Below are 16,117 nucleotides of genomic sequence, written 5' to 3'. Positions count from 1 at the left end.
TGTCAGTTTCAAGGGTGAGAAGTCATCTAGTGATTACTAACCTCATTTATTATTAACATGTCTCTATTCAAAGGAGCATGATACATTTAACCGACACAATTCTTCGTCAGAAGGCACAACTTATCCTAGCAGAAACTCTTCGGTGATGATATTATCAAGACAATTTGATTGTTCAAAGTGTTCTTCATAAACAGTGGAGTAATTAGCTTTTTTGTATATTTATGATGTGGTGAGATGCACGGTTTGGCCAGTTGGTGGACGTAGTCGATTCTCACTTCATGTGTCAAGCAAATATTATGCCTGAATGAACATCAAAGCCTATGGATATCTCATCCTTAGTTGCATCAAATGGAGGTTTCAATCCGATGTAATTTGCAAGAAAAATGTGGCCTCTTCTAATTTTGCACCATCAACGGCGCCACATCCCAGTCCTGCTCCCTAACCATTAATAGATGATCATGGAACTTTCTCACAAGGTAAAACCCCCAACAAGGGATTTGAGTCATTTGACGTTGGGTGTGGCATGGGGGATTCACCTCCCGTGAGTAGGCATCCTTACGCACTGTGGTAAAAGGTGAATATACTCACCCCCAACGTCTCTGTCAATTCGTCCCAAGGTCAACACGAAAGAGGTAAATCACGGACGACTACTAATATTTGAAATAATGATTAGCACATAAGGAAAGTATTTACCTCGACTTTGCCGAGATTCGAAGACATCCTTACTCACGCATCGAGCTATAGTCGTTCACTTCTGCGACAGTCATCAAATCATTTTTGAAAAATAATAATAATAATAATTACAAACAGAATTACATTACTAATGAGCTAATTACATTTACCAGTCACCGATCTGAACACTGCAATCAAACAAGAAACAGAAAATATTTAGGAAAAAAAACATAAGACAGGATTTCTAACAGTTATCAAGCTGGTGAATGAGTGTGTTGTTGACTCTGATCGGCGATCAACTTCAAACTAGTATACATCCTGGTACAGAAATCAGCAAACTCTGACATAGCTCGAAAAAGTTCGGGCAAGTGCGTCTTGAGACTAGTGGCAGTTTTCTCCCTCACCTGCTTCAGCAACCTCCGGTGGACTTCAACTTCTCCTTCCAGTGTAGTTTTGAGAGACTGAACATAGGACCTTCTTTCCTCCATCTGGTCCTTCTCGGTTGTCCCTTCCGCACTCTCAGGTGCACCTACTGTTGATTTCATCATCTTATGTTCATGCTTGTGGTACCAGTCTTCAAAAGCTCGATTCTTTCGCAAATACTCCCTGTGCATCTCCTCCCGTTTTTCTTTCTGCTTTATCTCCTCATCTTGGAGGGTCCGGATTGAGTCTATGACAGCCGAAAAGCTTTGGATAGCATTGGCTGCAGGCTCATGCGGGATTTTTTGCAGATGATCATGCCATGTATGCACGAAAGGTTGGATCGGTGGTCGATGCGAAGATGATACTTTCTCTTTGTCTTTCAAGCCAGTTTCAATTGGGATGACGCTCAACTTCAACCAACTATTAAGAACGGTCACATACTCTTTTTGATAACTAACAAGTCCGCAGAAGTGCGTATGCCATGCTTTGACGATTCTGAACAGCTGTAATGTGCGCTTATATTGTACTTCACTTGTTTCCTTGGGAGCATTCGAAATGTCAAGGGCATTAACTATCTTTAGCTGATCACTGTGATGCTTGTGCATGACCTGCCACATCTTAGCCATCCTGATAACAAAAGATGGTATTCATTAGTGATATTAGCAGAAACATGTAGTAATAGAATAAGAAGCTAGGACATAATTCAACAACAATGCCCTAGTTTGCGCAATGCTATGTAATGCACAGAGAACAATTTGAGTCATCTTCTACAGTAGGCTTCTTAGAATACATAGATATGAGCATCACACACTTCTGATAATACATGAAACTCAAGGCAAATACCCTAAGCAGCATTAGACCAACGACACTGCCAATATGGTGCTTGCAGTGGTGTCTTTGCTTGGTGGCAGACAGGTTGGTTCTTGTGCACAGTTATACTAACACAAGAAAGCAAGAAAAATCATGCCAACCACGACAAGTTGCCAATATTTTATAATATGGTTTATGTATAATAGCATCATTTATATTTTATAGATATATTTACTAAATGACTAGGTGCAACTCATCTATATATTCTTAGCAAAATAAACATTAACCAGAAACTTCAAAACCTCAAAATACTACAGCAGGCCATTGGTGAGGTAAAGAGAAGATATTAAGTATCTTTAAAACAGTAGCTTGAAAACAGACATTAAATGGAGCATTGATTTTAATTGCATCCTAAATAGTCAACATGATGAATAATAAAAAATAATGCATTAAGAAAATACACTTCAAAAAATACTTACCCATCAACAAGATCCACAAGTTTTGGGTAAAGCTGTTTATCACGTAAACGCTCGATTTCAAACACAGTTGAATCCACCGACTGCATGTCAACAATGAGCCTAGTTTGTAAATGGCTAACTACTGCTTTAGTTCTTTCCAGTGTTTCAGTACTGGCGCCACGGTTATTTTGCCTTTGAAGTAAAGCAGCCTTCCACTGATACTCAATTTTCATAAGCTCACCTGCCTGTCTTCCATGAACTCAGTTTAGTTAATGTGCAAACAGGGCAAAAATGATAAAAAAACAGAAAGAAAAAGGAATAATCAGGATGCACATAAGCTTGATTATACGCAATAACTGGAGAAAAAGTTGAACTTGTTGAGTGTAGTATTAGTAAAACTTGTTTGGACGGTGCAGTCTTTCACGGGTTCCTTAATAAGTACAAGGTTTACTAATTGCCAGGATTTCAGATCCCAAATTCTTTTGTCGTTGTTATCCTGTGCTGTGAGGCTGGCATAATATAAACAATACCTTAAATGATTTATCTGAAATAAGTTGATTGGATAAGATGAATGACAATATTGGAAAAAGTAAAACCACAGTTCATGGGCATATATTCATGAATTTAAATTGATGGTGCCACATACAGTATTTTGCAAGATCTATAAGTGCTTGAGATGTTTCTGAAAATTTAAATTCTTGGACTACAATTAACTAGAGGTGGTAGTTTGTTGACTCACCTAAAAGTTACATTATATCCATCAAAGTGTTAGCAGATTCTTGACAAAATTTAAATTGTTTAAATGAGGATTGCTGATCAGTGGTAGGTTATGTACTCTTTGAAGTTACGTGTCTATTCTTTTAACTATTGAAAAGAAGACTCAAATCATGTTTTATATTTCAAGGCTTCAAGCAAACTATAAGGATATAGTTGAATTTGATTTAAGGAAACATTGTATTGCATATGCTGTAAGGGTTAATTAAATTTATACATGGAACGAATATGTCAAAATTTTACTCTTAAAATATTAATGCAGGACTAATCACACTACAACAATAACTTTATTACCACTTTCAAGCAAAATAGTAATGCGGGACTAAACCTACTACACCAATAACTTTATTACCCCTTTCAAGGAAATGAATTATGACAAAAAAAAACAATCACAAGGAGACAAATTCACACAAGGCGAGATAAAACTTGAGTTAACAAAGCTTGCAGTCTCAGATTAGCAAAGTTTTGAAACTAGTCGATGGAGAATGCAAGTGATGATCTCTTCGACCACAAAGAAGATAAAAAGAGAAATGATGAAATCAAACTAGGATGAAAAGAGATCTCAAAAACAAAACACTTGAATGGGCTTCAAGCAGCAGATACAATAGCACAAAATTATCCGAGGAAAAATAACAAATTCAAGAATCCTACAGGAAAAAAGTGGCTTCGCAGCTTGACTCAATTGCTAAATAGCAAAATGAGAACAAGACCTTTTTTCTATAGAGGTGTTAACTGAAGATGGAAAGTGCAGTCCAATCCATTGATAGAAATAGCAAAATGGGAACCAGATATTTTCTTTGTTCAGGTCTTCATCGACTTTTAGGCCGCGCATATGCATCATGTGAATTAATTAGAGTTAATCAAAAGATTAAGGCAGAAAGATAAAGACAAGAAAGGTCGATGACAAGGCTGGAAAAAGATGCAGAGATAAGATCTAAGAAGCAGAAGAGATGGATGCCAATGAACTAAAAGAAGGAAGAAAGGGAATAAGGGTTCCCCCTTGGATGTATCTTGAAGAAGATAAGTGTTGAAGAGGCTACAATACTTCTATGCTGGAGAAAAAAACTGGTCTTGCTAGCTGGTGTTGAAATAGAAAACCATAAATCTGGAGTTGGAAAAGAGCAGAAACCAAAGAACATAAACCATAGAAAACCAACAACACCATCGGATCAGGCAATTGCTTTTATAAGAGAACATATAGTCCATGAAATAAACATCAGACAGAAGAGATTATTGATCCTTTCCAAGCAGCAGCAACAAAAGGGAGATGTATTCCGCCAGTTGGGGCACCAAAAAAGAAAACCTTGCATGCAATAGAATCAACAGTGAAACGAGGGAACAACTAAGGGTGTCAATTCGGGTGGGTCGGGTTGAGTTTTTTTTTTTTTAACCCAACCTGAACCCAAGTTCAACCCAAAACTCCTAAACCCGAACCCAACCAACCCGAACCTGACCCGGATAACCCGAAAATCTGATTCAAAACAACTTTTTTTTTTTTTGCTATTTTCCCTATAATTCTTCACTTTTATCTCAATACTCCATCATTATCATACAAACATGATATTAATATACATAAAAACATCTTAATTTTCAAAATAAAATTTGATTTAACTAAAAAAACCCACTAAACCTTATATTTAGATCAACCCGGATCAACCCGAAACCAACCCGACCCAACCCAAAAATTTTTAACCCTCCAACCCAAACCCGACCCGAACTCGAAAATGCCCAACCCAAACCTGATTTTTTTTGGGTTGACTCAGGTTGCGTCGTCGGGTCGGGTTCATTGTTGACACCCCTAGGAACAACACTGGAGATGAATTATGAGCACGGAGGAAGGTGCCCCTAAAGTGATGCATCTAACAGTCAGTGTTTCTGTGGTGGGAAAACCCAAATGGGAGACAACAAGTAGAAGTCCATGACTGACACATTTGCGAGAAGATGGTCAAAGCAGAGATAGACCCAGTCTTCATGCCAGTGGAGCAAGCTCATCTCCAGCAGCTTCTTCTCATGTACGCAATCAGAATGCAAGCACCAAGAGCCAACATCCAGCTGACCTTTGTAGCAAGAAAGAAAAGGTAAAGAAGATGAATGCCAAAAGCCCAAGAGGGAAGAGCAGATCTGCCATCGAGCCCATGATCTCACACTATGGACGATCACTAGGAGAGATTTCTGAAGCTTCCTCCATATGAGAAAAGAGGAAAGTGTAGTTAAGAAACCTTTCAGCCTCATCATGGGATAACAAGAAGCAAGGTTAGGCTGATGGTCTCTAAATTTAGCAAGTAAACAAGATCTAGAAAAAACACAAATCATAAGGCACGGACATCTCTTATGAGGTTGTTGCCACAGAGAGGCAGATCAGGTGGAAAGCAATAAGTAAAAGCTGGCACGGATAATTGTAGAGTGATTATCCACAAATACATACGAGACCAAAGTAGAAAACCTACAATTAAAAAACCAATGCAGGATTAAACTTAGTTCACCGATAGCCCTATTACCTAATACTCTTAGCAGGATATAACAAAAAATTACTATTTTACAAATGGAAGAAAAACAATAAAGTGGGACAATTTTCACTTTGACTATAAATAGTATATGCATTTTACCTAAATAATTTTGCAGTGCATCAAAACCAGAAGCTTGTAGATGAATCTTTTTCATACATGATAGGGATGAATTTTCATCAGCAGAGAATCTTTAAAGCATTCATGTCGTGGTCATAAAATTGTCATGAGACGATTTATTGCAACCATTCAGTTAGAAGTCTTCATAAAAGTGCATATCAAGTTTATTGCATTTTAAATAAATAGGTAACCAAATCTATAGCACAGCCGCACAGGTAATATATATCAACTAACAAATACCCTGGGGTGAAACAAAAAAGTAAATTATGAGAAAAAAACGGGGTGATCTGAAGCATCTAGAGCCATAATCTGAATTTGCAAAATTGCAAAGAGAATTAGCTAAAAATCCAGTCACTGACTAACAAAGAAAAGCAGCTTGATGTCGTTTAATGCAGTCCACAGTTGTTTAATTATAGTAGAATATGCACCTTCACTTCATCATATAACTTTTTCTCCCATGCCAGGATCTTATCCAACACAGTTGCATGAGTCTCCCATTTATCATCATCATCATCAAAATCATCCTTCTTGCCTTCTGTCCCGGAAACACCTTTAAACGATCTATTCCAAGTAATAACACGCATGACCCTGGCAGAATGATCTATGTGACCTGCAAAATCGTAGGCCATGAGATATCACAACAATGAAAAAGGGAACTACAATGTCCACTTCTCAATGGGCATCATGCCAAGAAGGTATGGAATACCGACGGGGACTTGGCCTTAGCCGAGAATATGTGGACTACCTTTATCTTAAACACATTATAGCTACCCCAACATCTTCTCTAATCATGATGAATAAATATGAAGTACAATGCCAAAAAAGTCTTCTACAATTATATGCAATTTGTAGTTTGAAGACCTCAAATGGTATTTTTACAAAAAAAAAAAAAAAACCTTACATAACTTTTGAGTCCTGATCTCTAAGAAAAATGTGGTACCTCCACGTTGGCGGCCCCTCATGACTGTCCCACGTCTTTGAGAGGGAGTTCAACAGGAAACCAAATTGGCAAGTGAATGGGTAGGGGTAGTAGAAGTGATGACATCATCTACCGAGTTTCGACCCCCCGACCCCTACCGTCATTATCTCATACACTTACCAACTGAGTTAGCCCTGGGGCCGAGTCCTAATCTCTAATGCTACCACTAAAAGTGATGCTTCATTATCATCCATCACAGAATAAGTTTGAGGTTAATGAAATTGTATACAATAACAACAATTAATCCTTATCCCATTAGGTAGGGTCGTTCTATGCGGCTCTATCCATTATTATTTCATCATTATACTTAAATAAATTTTATTTTATTTTATTGTTGCTAACCAAGTCTTTTTGGTCTTCCTCTTCCACATTTGATGTGCATATTTGTCATAACTTCACATCGTCAAACTGAAGCATTTATTGGCCGTCTAAGTACATGTCTGTATCATCTTAAACGTGTCTCTCAAAGTTTTCCCTCAATAGATGCAACTCCGACTTTCTCTCTAATACTCTCATTTCTTATTTTGTCCATCCTCTTTAATGAAATTGTATAAAATGTTATAAATTAATTCCCTGGTTGCAAAATATTAATCATTAGCATATGGATTGAAAATATTGAACATGGCATCAAGAACACTTTATAAGAAAGGACATCAAAAGGCTTACCACCATTTTATCTTTTTGTTTTGATATGCTTCATTTCCTATTGGTCGGTAAAGTAGAAAATCACTAAGTTTCATAGAAATATGCAGAAATATAGTGAATACATTGGCATAGAAAACCTATCCGATTAGTAACTACTGAAAACTACAGGTTTCTTTAGAACACAAATCTCTTAATAACTGCGTAGTTGTCTTAGTCTTATGATTATATTTGTTTCAGTATTCTGGATAATTCCATAGCTAAATTTATTCCTTCCAATTACTAGCAAAGTTATAAAGCATAACTTTATTCTAAACTATCTGAAACCTCAAAATTTTGTTTGTAAGATAGATAGCCTAAAAGAAGGTATTGTGATTAGAATCAAGCTTAGACTGATCTCAAATTCAAATATATTGACTTTATTAAACCATCAAATTGAAGAAGTCACAAGGATCAGGAATATTACAAAAAAGTAGTCACCCTTATCGTGTTCCACTCATACAGATGTGTTACTAAAGTTTGTTATATGGTTTTGGTATTTAATACACCAGATCTCATGAAAAAGTGTGCTAATCCAAGAGAAGTTAAATGGACAGATTATTTTGGCGAGGTCCTTGTTCAACCTATGACTATTTGTTGTCATGCTTATTCTTGGTAATCCAATGCAGTTTAGGTAACAGAAATAGCCTAGGCATGGTATCTAGCAGCAACACTACAATCCAATTTGACTCTCTGCAACAAATAAATTTCCTAAGAGTTAATTCACAAAATAATTAAATACCTCTGCTATCTGCAAAATTAGAGTGGTAATGCATTCTAGTCGCCTCGAGCATCTTTAACACATCGTGCGTACTCTCCGATGCTTTAAGAAAATGGTCATCGAGTTCCAAAAGAACCTTTGAGAGACTAACACTTGGGCGAGTTGCCAGTATTATCTCCCCCCTCTTGGCATCCAGAGTTGATGCAGATTGAGCGTGCTGATGGTGCACGTTTCGCCCCTGCTTCAGTTTCTTTGGCACCTTTGGTGGCAGCGGAGGCTCGCTGACATCCTTCTCTGGCGTCAGAGGCTCATCATCATGGTGATTCGCAGTGCGGGGCGCTGGAGATGGTGTGTTAAGCTTCTCATCTGGAGCATCCGGTCTTTCAGAACGGATCGCATCAAGCGGGTCTAGCGACGGCGGCAACATGGTATGGTCCATGGGCGACCAAAAATCCCACTTGTTTTCCATGCCATTCGGATTTGAATCCGTCGGCAGCGGAGGGGGCGTGGAATAAGGGGGAGGCGGCGAGGGAACGGGAGGGGGAGGAGAGGGCGATGCGAATCCCGCGGTAGCTCTGGCGGTCCGATGACGCCTTTTGAGGCGAGTCCCACGCTCTTCTTCTTCCTCCTCCTCCTCCTCCTCATCGTCGGCCTCGGCCTCCTCTTCCCCCTCGTCATCGTCCTCGCGGATGGCGGCTTCCGGCTTGATCTTCGAAGGGAGCTTATTAGGAAGGTCGGGCATGCTTCTGGAGCGCTGGATAGGGACTGCGGAAAACTCTGTCGGCGGCGGAGGCGGCGGTAAGAAGGCATCGGTGGGCGGCTGGATCGGGGCGACGGAGGCGGAAGATTCGGCAGCAGCGGAGGAAGAGGAGGAAGGTCGGTTAGGTTCGTAGGACTCTCCCTGTCCCAACTCGCCGAGAGCCGCGCCGACGTTCTTGAGCTGGACGGCGTAGGCGGAATGGGCGGCGGCGAAGGCGTTGCGGGCGGACACCGCCGACTTCATCCACTGTCGGCGCTCCTTGCATCGCACCACCGCCTCCTCGTTCTCGATCCGGGACTGCGCGCATCCCATGGCAGCGGCAGTGTCCCCTCTTCACCTTCCCCCTCGCCTCATCGGCAAGGTCAAGGATGAGACGTTGTTGCGGCAAATGGATTCGGGAATCAAAGCGATCTGTGGTTGCGGTGAATCACCAAATCTCGCCGATTGTGCGAGAAAAGTAATTTAATAGCTAGTGTGATTTTAGTTCATGAATTCTACTTAAATTAAGAAGATTTTTTATTATTAAAATTTAAATTTGTACAGAAAAAAATAATTCTATTGCTTTTGTCTAAATGAAGGGGAAAAAAAGCTATAATTTCACAACTAGAAAGATAATATGTATATTGAAAATTTAAAAATCAATAGTAATTTAATTCAAATATATAAACTTTAGATATGATTAAAGCTTACATATAATAATAATAAAAAAAGAGTATATTGAAATATACACAACTGCAATTATAAAAAGTTTAGTTAGGTTTAGTTCCATAACGATATACACAGTGTTTTCTCTGTTCTTTTGAAATACAAACAAACCTGCAAAGGATACTTGACAAACGCTGGTTAAACAGATTATCAAAAAGGTTAGGACAAATGAACTGATATGCTTATCTGCCTGAAACCGACGATACTGAGTCGCTTGGAGGGAGCGAGGGAGCGATGCTCTAATATTTCTTAAATGGACTCCTGAGTACATTTTCAGATTGAGAAAAAAAGAAATTGTAGGAAACAGATAAACTTAACTAGTTAATTGATGCCATGAGAAACTGGACAGGTTAGTGAAAATTTGTCAAACTATCTCAGTCAAGACATGTCATTACAAGAGTAATTAAAGAAGACAAACTGTAAGACACAATGAACAGCATATACCTGATGGTGAAACATCACAAATGCTAGGTCAAAGAACACAAGTAGGAAGGGAAGAAAAATTGGAGCCACCACAAAATATACAGAACCGAGCAAGAAGTATAGTCGTGTCCTTGGATTTAACGAAGCAAACTCTGAATAATTAACCAGGATTTAAAGCAGGGAATTTGGATTCTTTTTGCAGCTTGATATTCCCGCTTGCTTCACTCCATAGCAGGAGAATTACACTCCATGATCAAAGAGAAGAACAAAGCTAACAGAGCGACCTGATGAGTGCAGAGGGAAGTTCAATGTCGATCCCCCCAACTCCATCTCCAACTTACTGAGACAGAACTTTCAATTGGTCATTTGATAGTTTCCTCAATTTATGGATCATCGGATTTTAAATCGAGTTTTTCAGTAAAAATTTTAAATGCATCTAGTTACGTTCAACAGCTATCGAAAACTAGTGTAAGAAGAGATCTCTACTTATCTCTTTTCTTGCTTTTTTTCCCCCTTAATGTTTATGATCTTGATGGAAGGAGATGGTGTTTATGTTCATGAAATTTATTTGATTGTACATATGATTTTTTTTTCTCATAGTCTTGATATTGGACAAGTGATTGATACAATGGTCTCAATCTCAAACAAACATCCAAATCGATTATGACAATTAATTTGATACAAAACCATTACTCTATTCAATTGTCCTAGCTAATTAACTTGATTTGATCCTTGTATATATGCTAATATAATTGTCACTTGCTACTCATATTATATTGATCCTTGACTGTACACATATCCACGTAAAAGCAAAATCACACGTTACAACAAATTTAAAATATTTTTGTAAATTGTAACTCACGCATAAAACTAAGTGCTGTTGTCATGAAGGCATACACATAAGACAAACATACATAATTAAGATTTATCGTGATGTCATGTATTAAGTCAAAATATTTAATTAGGATCAATACAACTCTCCTTTTGTAATTATTTCGGCATGAAATAGAGAGATGGAACCGGATCAAAATTAATTGATAGATCTAAATAATTCGGAATGATATGGAACTTGATTTTGTATGTTCTGTCTATTTTTTTTTTTGAAATATTATATTTATATCTTTAAATATTAATGTAACATTTTATATTGAGAGCAGTAAATTTTTTAACACGAATTTGCTTTTAGAATTTAAAATTTAGGGCCACAAAATCATTCTCAATCGATTAGTAGATACATTGTAATAATCGATTGATAAATTAGGAACAGTAAAAAGGGTTAAAATGGATATGAGCTACATGATTTGATAATTTTAAAATTTAGGTGTGCTATTTGGGTATTTAGAAATTTTAACTATGTGGTTTGATAATTTATCATATATATAATTCTGTTATTCTATTCATCCATCTATGGGTAACGCATGTGCACCTACTGATATGGCAAATTGACGCAACATTTTTAAAAAAAATTTAAGTTTAGAATTTAGGATTTATATGAGTTGTCCATGAATCGGTGAGCAATAACATGATTCATCTTTGCCGATGATTTTATATCCCTCTAAGAATTTTCATATAAATCTATGTTTCTTACTATATTTAATTATGTTGGCTGTTTTAAATATTTTTTAGTTTAGAATTTTTTTTTCTGTAGCCCGGTACACGAAGCTTTCGTCATACAGGGTCTCGGAGAATGATCCATTATACGCAGTCTTACTCTATTTTTTACAAGAGGATGTTTTCAGGATTTGAACTCGTAATCTTTTGGTCATAAAATAATCTTTATCGTTGTGTCAACGCTCCCCTTCAAAAAGATAGTCCAGTGCACAAAACTCCTGTTATGCGAGGTCTCGAGAAAAATCTATTGTATGTAATCTTATCCTATTTTTTTACAAGAGACTGTTTCAAATATTTAATTTTTTTTTTCTAGAGATCAGAGCTTTAAATTCATATAACATTACTAAAATTATTTTAATCTTGTCACTATCACCCGAATTAAATATGATTTTATCCTCAAAAGATGACAACGAATCTACAAATGTCTTGATTGAACTTTTTGTTTTTCAGTACTCAGAGCCTTCTCATTTTTAATTCTGTTAAACAAGCAATTAGGCCTTAATTAATATCTCTGTTGATCACACTCTACAAATTTTAAAATAGCCAAATTATGTATATCTGAGGCTTATTAACATGGCTCGCAAAGAAGTTTGGTACAAAGGATCACATGCACGTGACTATTAATAGACCATTCATGCTTGCTACTTACAGAAGCAGAAAGATGAACAGTTTGTTGTCATTGCTTCTCACCATCATGCTGATCAATTATGCATTCTCACGGTCTTGTCCTTTTCCTTACTACAGCAATGTGAGTGAGTATTGCAAATAGCTTGGGGACCATCGACGCCATGGCAATGAATAATGCTTAGCAGATTGTGAGCAATGTGCTGTGCTTCTGACCTCACAACTAGGGCAATCCAAGGAGGACTATGCCAGGGAAGGTTTAGTGAGTTGGGTTGACAATGACTCATTGGAAGTCATATTTGTCAGGGAACCAAGGGATGGCAGTAGCATGAGGTGAATCTGACAGAGGAAGCTATTGAAAGTGAAAAAAAAAGGGGTAAAAATGATTCAGTTCCATTATCGAATTGTCGATAGATCAATAGGATTCTTTACCAGCAACTATTGGATGACTGAACTCGTTTGTCAAAAATATTTCTGAAGGACCCATCTATTAACATGTTCTTGTTCATTATCACAAAGTAACAAAGTTGATACAAATATATTTCTAAATATCTTTAAAAAAGTTCAAGTTATTTCAAAATATATATATCAACAAGCAAAAGTATTGTTTTTCTAGATAACTTATATCATTAATTTAGTATTTAAATTATTTTAACTCTACAATAATATTACAAAGAAATTAAAAGATTAAATTATAAATTGATTAGGGATTTATAATACTAAATTAATTAATCAAACCAACTCTAAACATATTCATAAATATATTGATATTTAAGTGATATTAATATTAACTGCATAGGACTGTCTTTAGAGTTATTTATTAAATTTTTATATTTTGAAATGATTTTTTAAAATATTTAAACCCCAATTAACAAATATTTGAATTTTTATGTTATATATTGATATCACAATTATATATATATATATATATATATATATATATATATATATATATATATATATATATATATATATCATCAAAATATTTAACTTTTTGAGCTGATAAATTCTGGCGTTAACCCGTCCGAATCGAATAAAATTTTACATGAGGATAAATTAGAAAGTACTCATAATTGTTCATCCTAAGCAACAGTGCAACACGCACGATGAGATGAAAATGATAAATCTAAGAGTGAGGGAGTCAACGTTCTCATAAGTATAATCAAAGAGGGCTATGGTCATTAGTGCAGGTCATATCTTATTGTGGCGTATGTTTGCTGCGACCTTTTTGAATTATGGTATATCTGTCCAGATATCTGCCGCATGGATTTTAAAACCTAAGTCGTATGAATTTTAAGAACCATATAAGAATTCACATATAGGAAATACAGGAACATATGAGCATGGATCTTTGTTACCTAATTGAAGAGCTTTAGTGTCGTCGGCTTAATTTCTATAGAAGAAGATGTAGTGGAAAGGAAGGTCTTCCAAGGGGCTTAAGGGATGATGGTGTCGTAAAGCTTCTTGTCAATGGGGAACAAGAAACTATGTCAAGATTATTTCCTAAACCCTTGGAGACCAAGCCTATATATAGTGGACATCTATTATCAGCACATAGATTGTCACGCCCCAGAGGAGTCCCTGTCCGAAGAAATTTCGGCAGCACCTCCCCTGTACGGCGGACAATATGAAACATTACTACATACAAAATATACATCAGCCACATACGGCTGGAATATATATACAAAATACAAACAACATGACACGCGGTCTAATATACTCAGCCTGCCCGGCTGGAAAAAAATGAATAAACATAAAACATAATACAACAGCCCACACGGTTGGATATGAGCACACAGCAGCGGAAGACATAAAACGCTACGAACGTAAGACCAACAACAACCCTAACAAAAATACCTGTCATCACAGACTTGACCCAGAACACAAACCAATTCATACAATACTAAAATCGCTGTATACTAAAAAAAATACAAGTAAAGCAGAAATAAAACCGATATAACGCAGGACCCAGGACTGGCAGCTGGCATCTCTCCAAGCATCCACGACTCATCTACTTGCTACCTGGCGAAAGAAAATCATTTTGTGGGGTGGTGAGTATTGGAACTCAGCGGGTATAGAAAAGATAGTGCATGAACATAATCAACCAATAGAGAATACCCAAAAGGAATACAGTCTCAAAAGAGAATAGCAGATACAAAAATAAAACCATGATAAAGGTTCATACCTGGAACCATATCCTAGGCTAGATATAGAAAGTCAGAAATGGTACTAATCTGCTACAGTACTGCTCATAACTACAGAGGTAACGTGTAAGGTATATAAACATTTCCAATTAATAAATCAAGGTTTAACCACCTACAACGTGAGCATATCTCAACATAAGACAACATATCAGCATAAGTGAACAACAGCAAGAAGCAGCGGCAGCATAAATATACCACAACAGCATAAGTAAGCAATAACAACATAAGTAAACAGCAGCAGCCAAAGCAGACATAATAACAGCGTATGCACGGATGGTCACCCCGCCCACCTCTCTGCACCATGACCCTTGTATGGTCGAGAGGCCGGATCAATAACAACTGTACCACCCAAAGGCCGCCACTCTCGCGAGTGACCGGATGGACAGGTGCTGAGTAGCTAACTAGCTACACAGCGAAGGGGGTCCCTGCTGCTCGTACTCCAGCTACCACTCACACGAGTGGCCGAGTGCGGCACGACAGGACAAGCGACATCAACTCCAGCTACCACTCTCTCGAGTGGCCGAGGATGCGGCATGCATGCAATGACATGATGCGAACAATGCAACAGTCATCATATATATATAAGCAGAAACGGGTATGCTACATGAAGCCAACATGCTCAATATCGTATATACATAAGCAACAGTCAAAGCATACAAACATGATATCTAGTATCTGCTACCGATCATGGACAACAAAAGAGACTGTATAGATATGGAAACGAATTTTTCAAAGATTGCGTGGAAGTATCAAGCGCAGGAAAGTAAGAGTGGAGTCAAGGTAAACAGTCCTTATCCAAAATAATTCATGCACTAAGGTCAAAGTACTAAAACAAAACAAAGCAAGAAGTACCCGCCTTTAACTGTAGATCATGTTGTATTTTCTTTACTTCCAAATACTTGTCTCGTATCAGTGTCCTGCAATAAATCGTGTGATTACAACCAAATCCCTTCATACATTAAATAGCTACCTAAATCCAAATCTAACCAAGAAACCCTAGTTAAACCTATCCAAATCCAAAGAATCTGATTACAATCCTGTACTCATCAAACTCAACTATTAAACACTCATTTATCAACCGATCCATTAAATAAAAGATTAAACCTCCCTAAATCATGTCGTTATTTAATCCATGTTTCAAAACAAGTAATCATTGTCCATAACATCTAATTAACAACTACACTGTTCCAATTTGAATCTACATGTATGAATCCACTATGACTTACCTCAATCCATATTTGCAACAGCAATCCTCCACACCACAGGGATCACCACCATCAAAAATCTGCAACCCAACCCACACCCTAAATCAAAATTTAACACTTCCTTAACTAGGCAGAAGATCACATACTCAACCACTCACCTTTCGGTTACATTGTCGAATCAACTATGCCTGGTTAGAAATTTTCTGTCGGACCAGGAATTCAATTCCAGCACCGGTCTTGAAGCTGGATTGGCGACTGAAGGTAAGAATTTGGTGGCTGCAGCTAGGGAACGACATCAGGCAATCGGCCGATAAAAAGAGGCTCGGTTGAAGGCGATGGTGGCGTTGCCCAACGCTAGGGCTCGGCTCGCAGAGAAGAAGGTCGACGCTGTGGCTTGAGAGGGATGAGGTCTCCGGCTGTGATCTGTGCTGCTCGTGCGAGAG

General features: G+C 37.6%; 1 protein-coding gene across 1 annotated transcript; it reads right to left on the bottom strand.

Annotated features, from left to right (window-relative positions):
* Window positions 1-791: 791 nt before the first annotated feature.
* Window positions 792-9,364, bottom strand: LOC121985991 (protein ALTERED PHOSPHATE STARVATION RESPONSE 1-like). The gene is made up of 4 exons (XM_042539742.1): window positions 8,164-9,364; window positions 6,190-6,371; window positions 2,385-2,608; window positions 792-1,722 (listed from the first exon to the last, which is right to left on the bottom strand). The coding sequence occupies exons 1-4, from the start codon at window positions 9,212-9,214 to the stop codon at window positions 927-929; spliced, it is 2,253 nt and encodes a 750-aa protein (XP_042395676.1). The 5' UTR covers window positions 9,215-9,364; the 3' UTR covers window positions 792-926.
* Window positions 9,365-16,117: the final 6,753 nt, after the last annotated feature.

Source organism: Zingiber officinale, chromosome 5B (assembly GCF_018446385.1).
Source record: "Zingiber officinale cultivar Zhangliang chromosome 5B, Zo_v1.1, whole genome shotgun sequence".
NCBI classification, from domain to species: domain Eukaryota; kingdom Viridiplantae; phylum Streptophyta; class Magnoliopsida; order Zingiberales; family Zingiberaceae; genus Zingiber; species Zingiber officinale.
The sequence above is the reverse complement of the archived record's forward strand: the minus strand, read 5'-3'. Positions and strand labels throughout refer to the sequence as shown.

Coding starts and splice junctions, on each gene's coding strand:
- LOC121985991 (XM_042539742.1), bottom strand. CDS start 9,214: ATGGGATGCGCGCAGTCCCGGATCGAGAACGAGGAGGCGGTGGTGCGA. Junction 6,372..8,163: donor TAATTTTGCAGATAGCAGAG/GTATTTAATTAT, acceptor ACGATTTTGCAG/GTCACATAGATCATTCTGCC. Junction 2,609..6,189: donor AGTTATATGATGAAGTGAAG/GTGCATATTCTA, acceptor CATGGAAGACAG/GCAGGTGAGCTTATGAAAAT.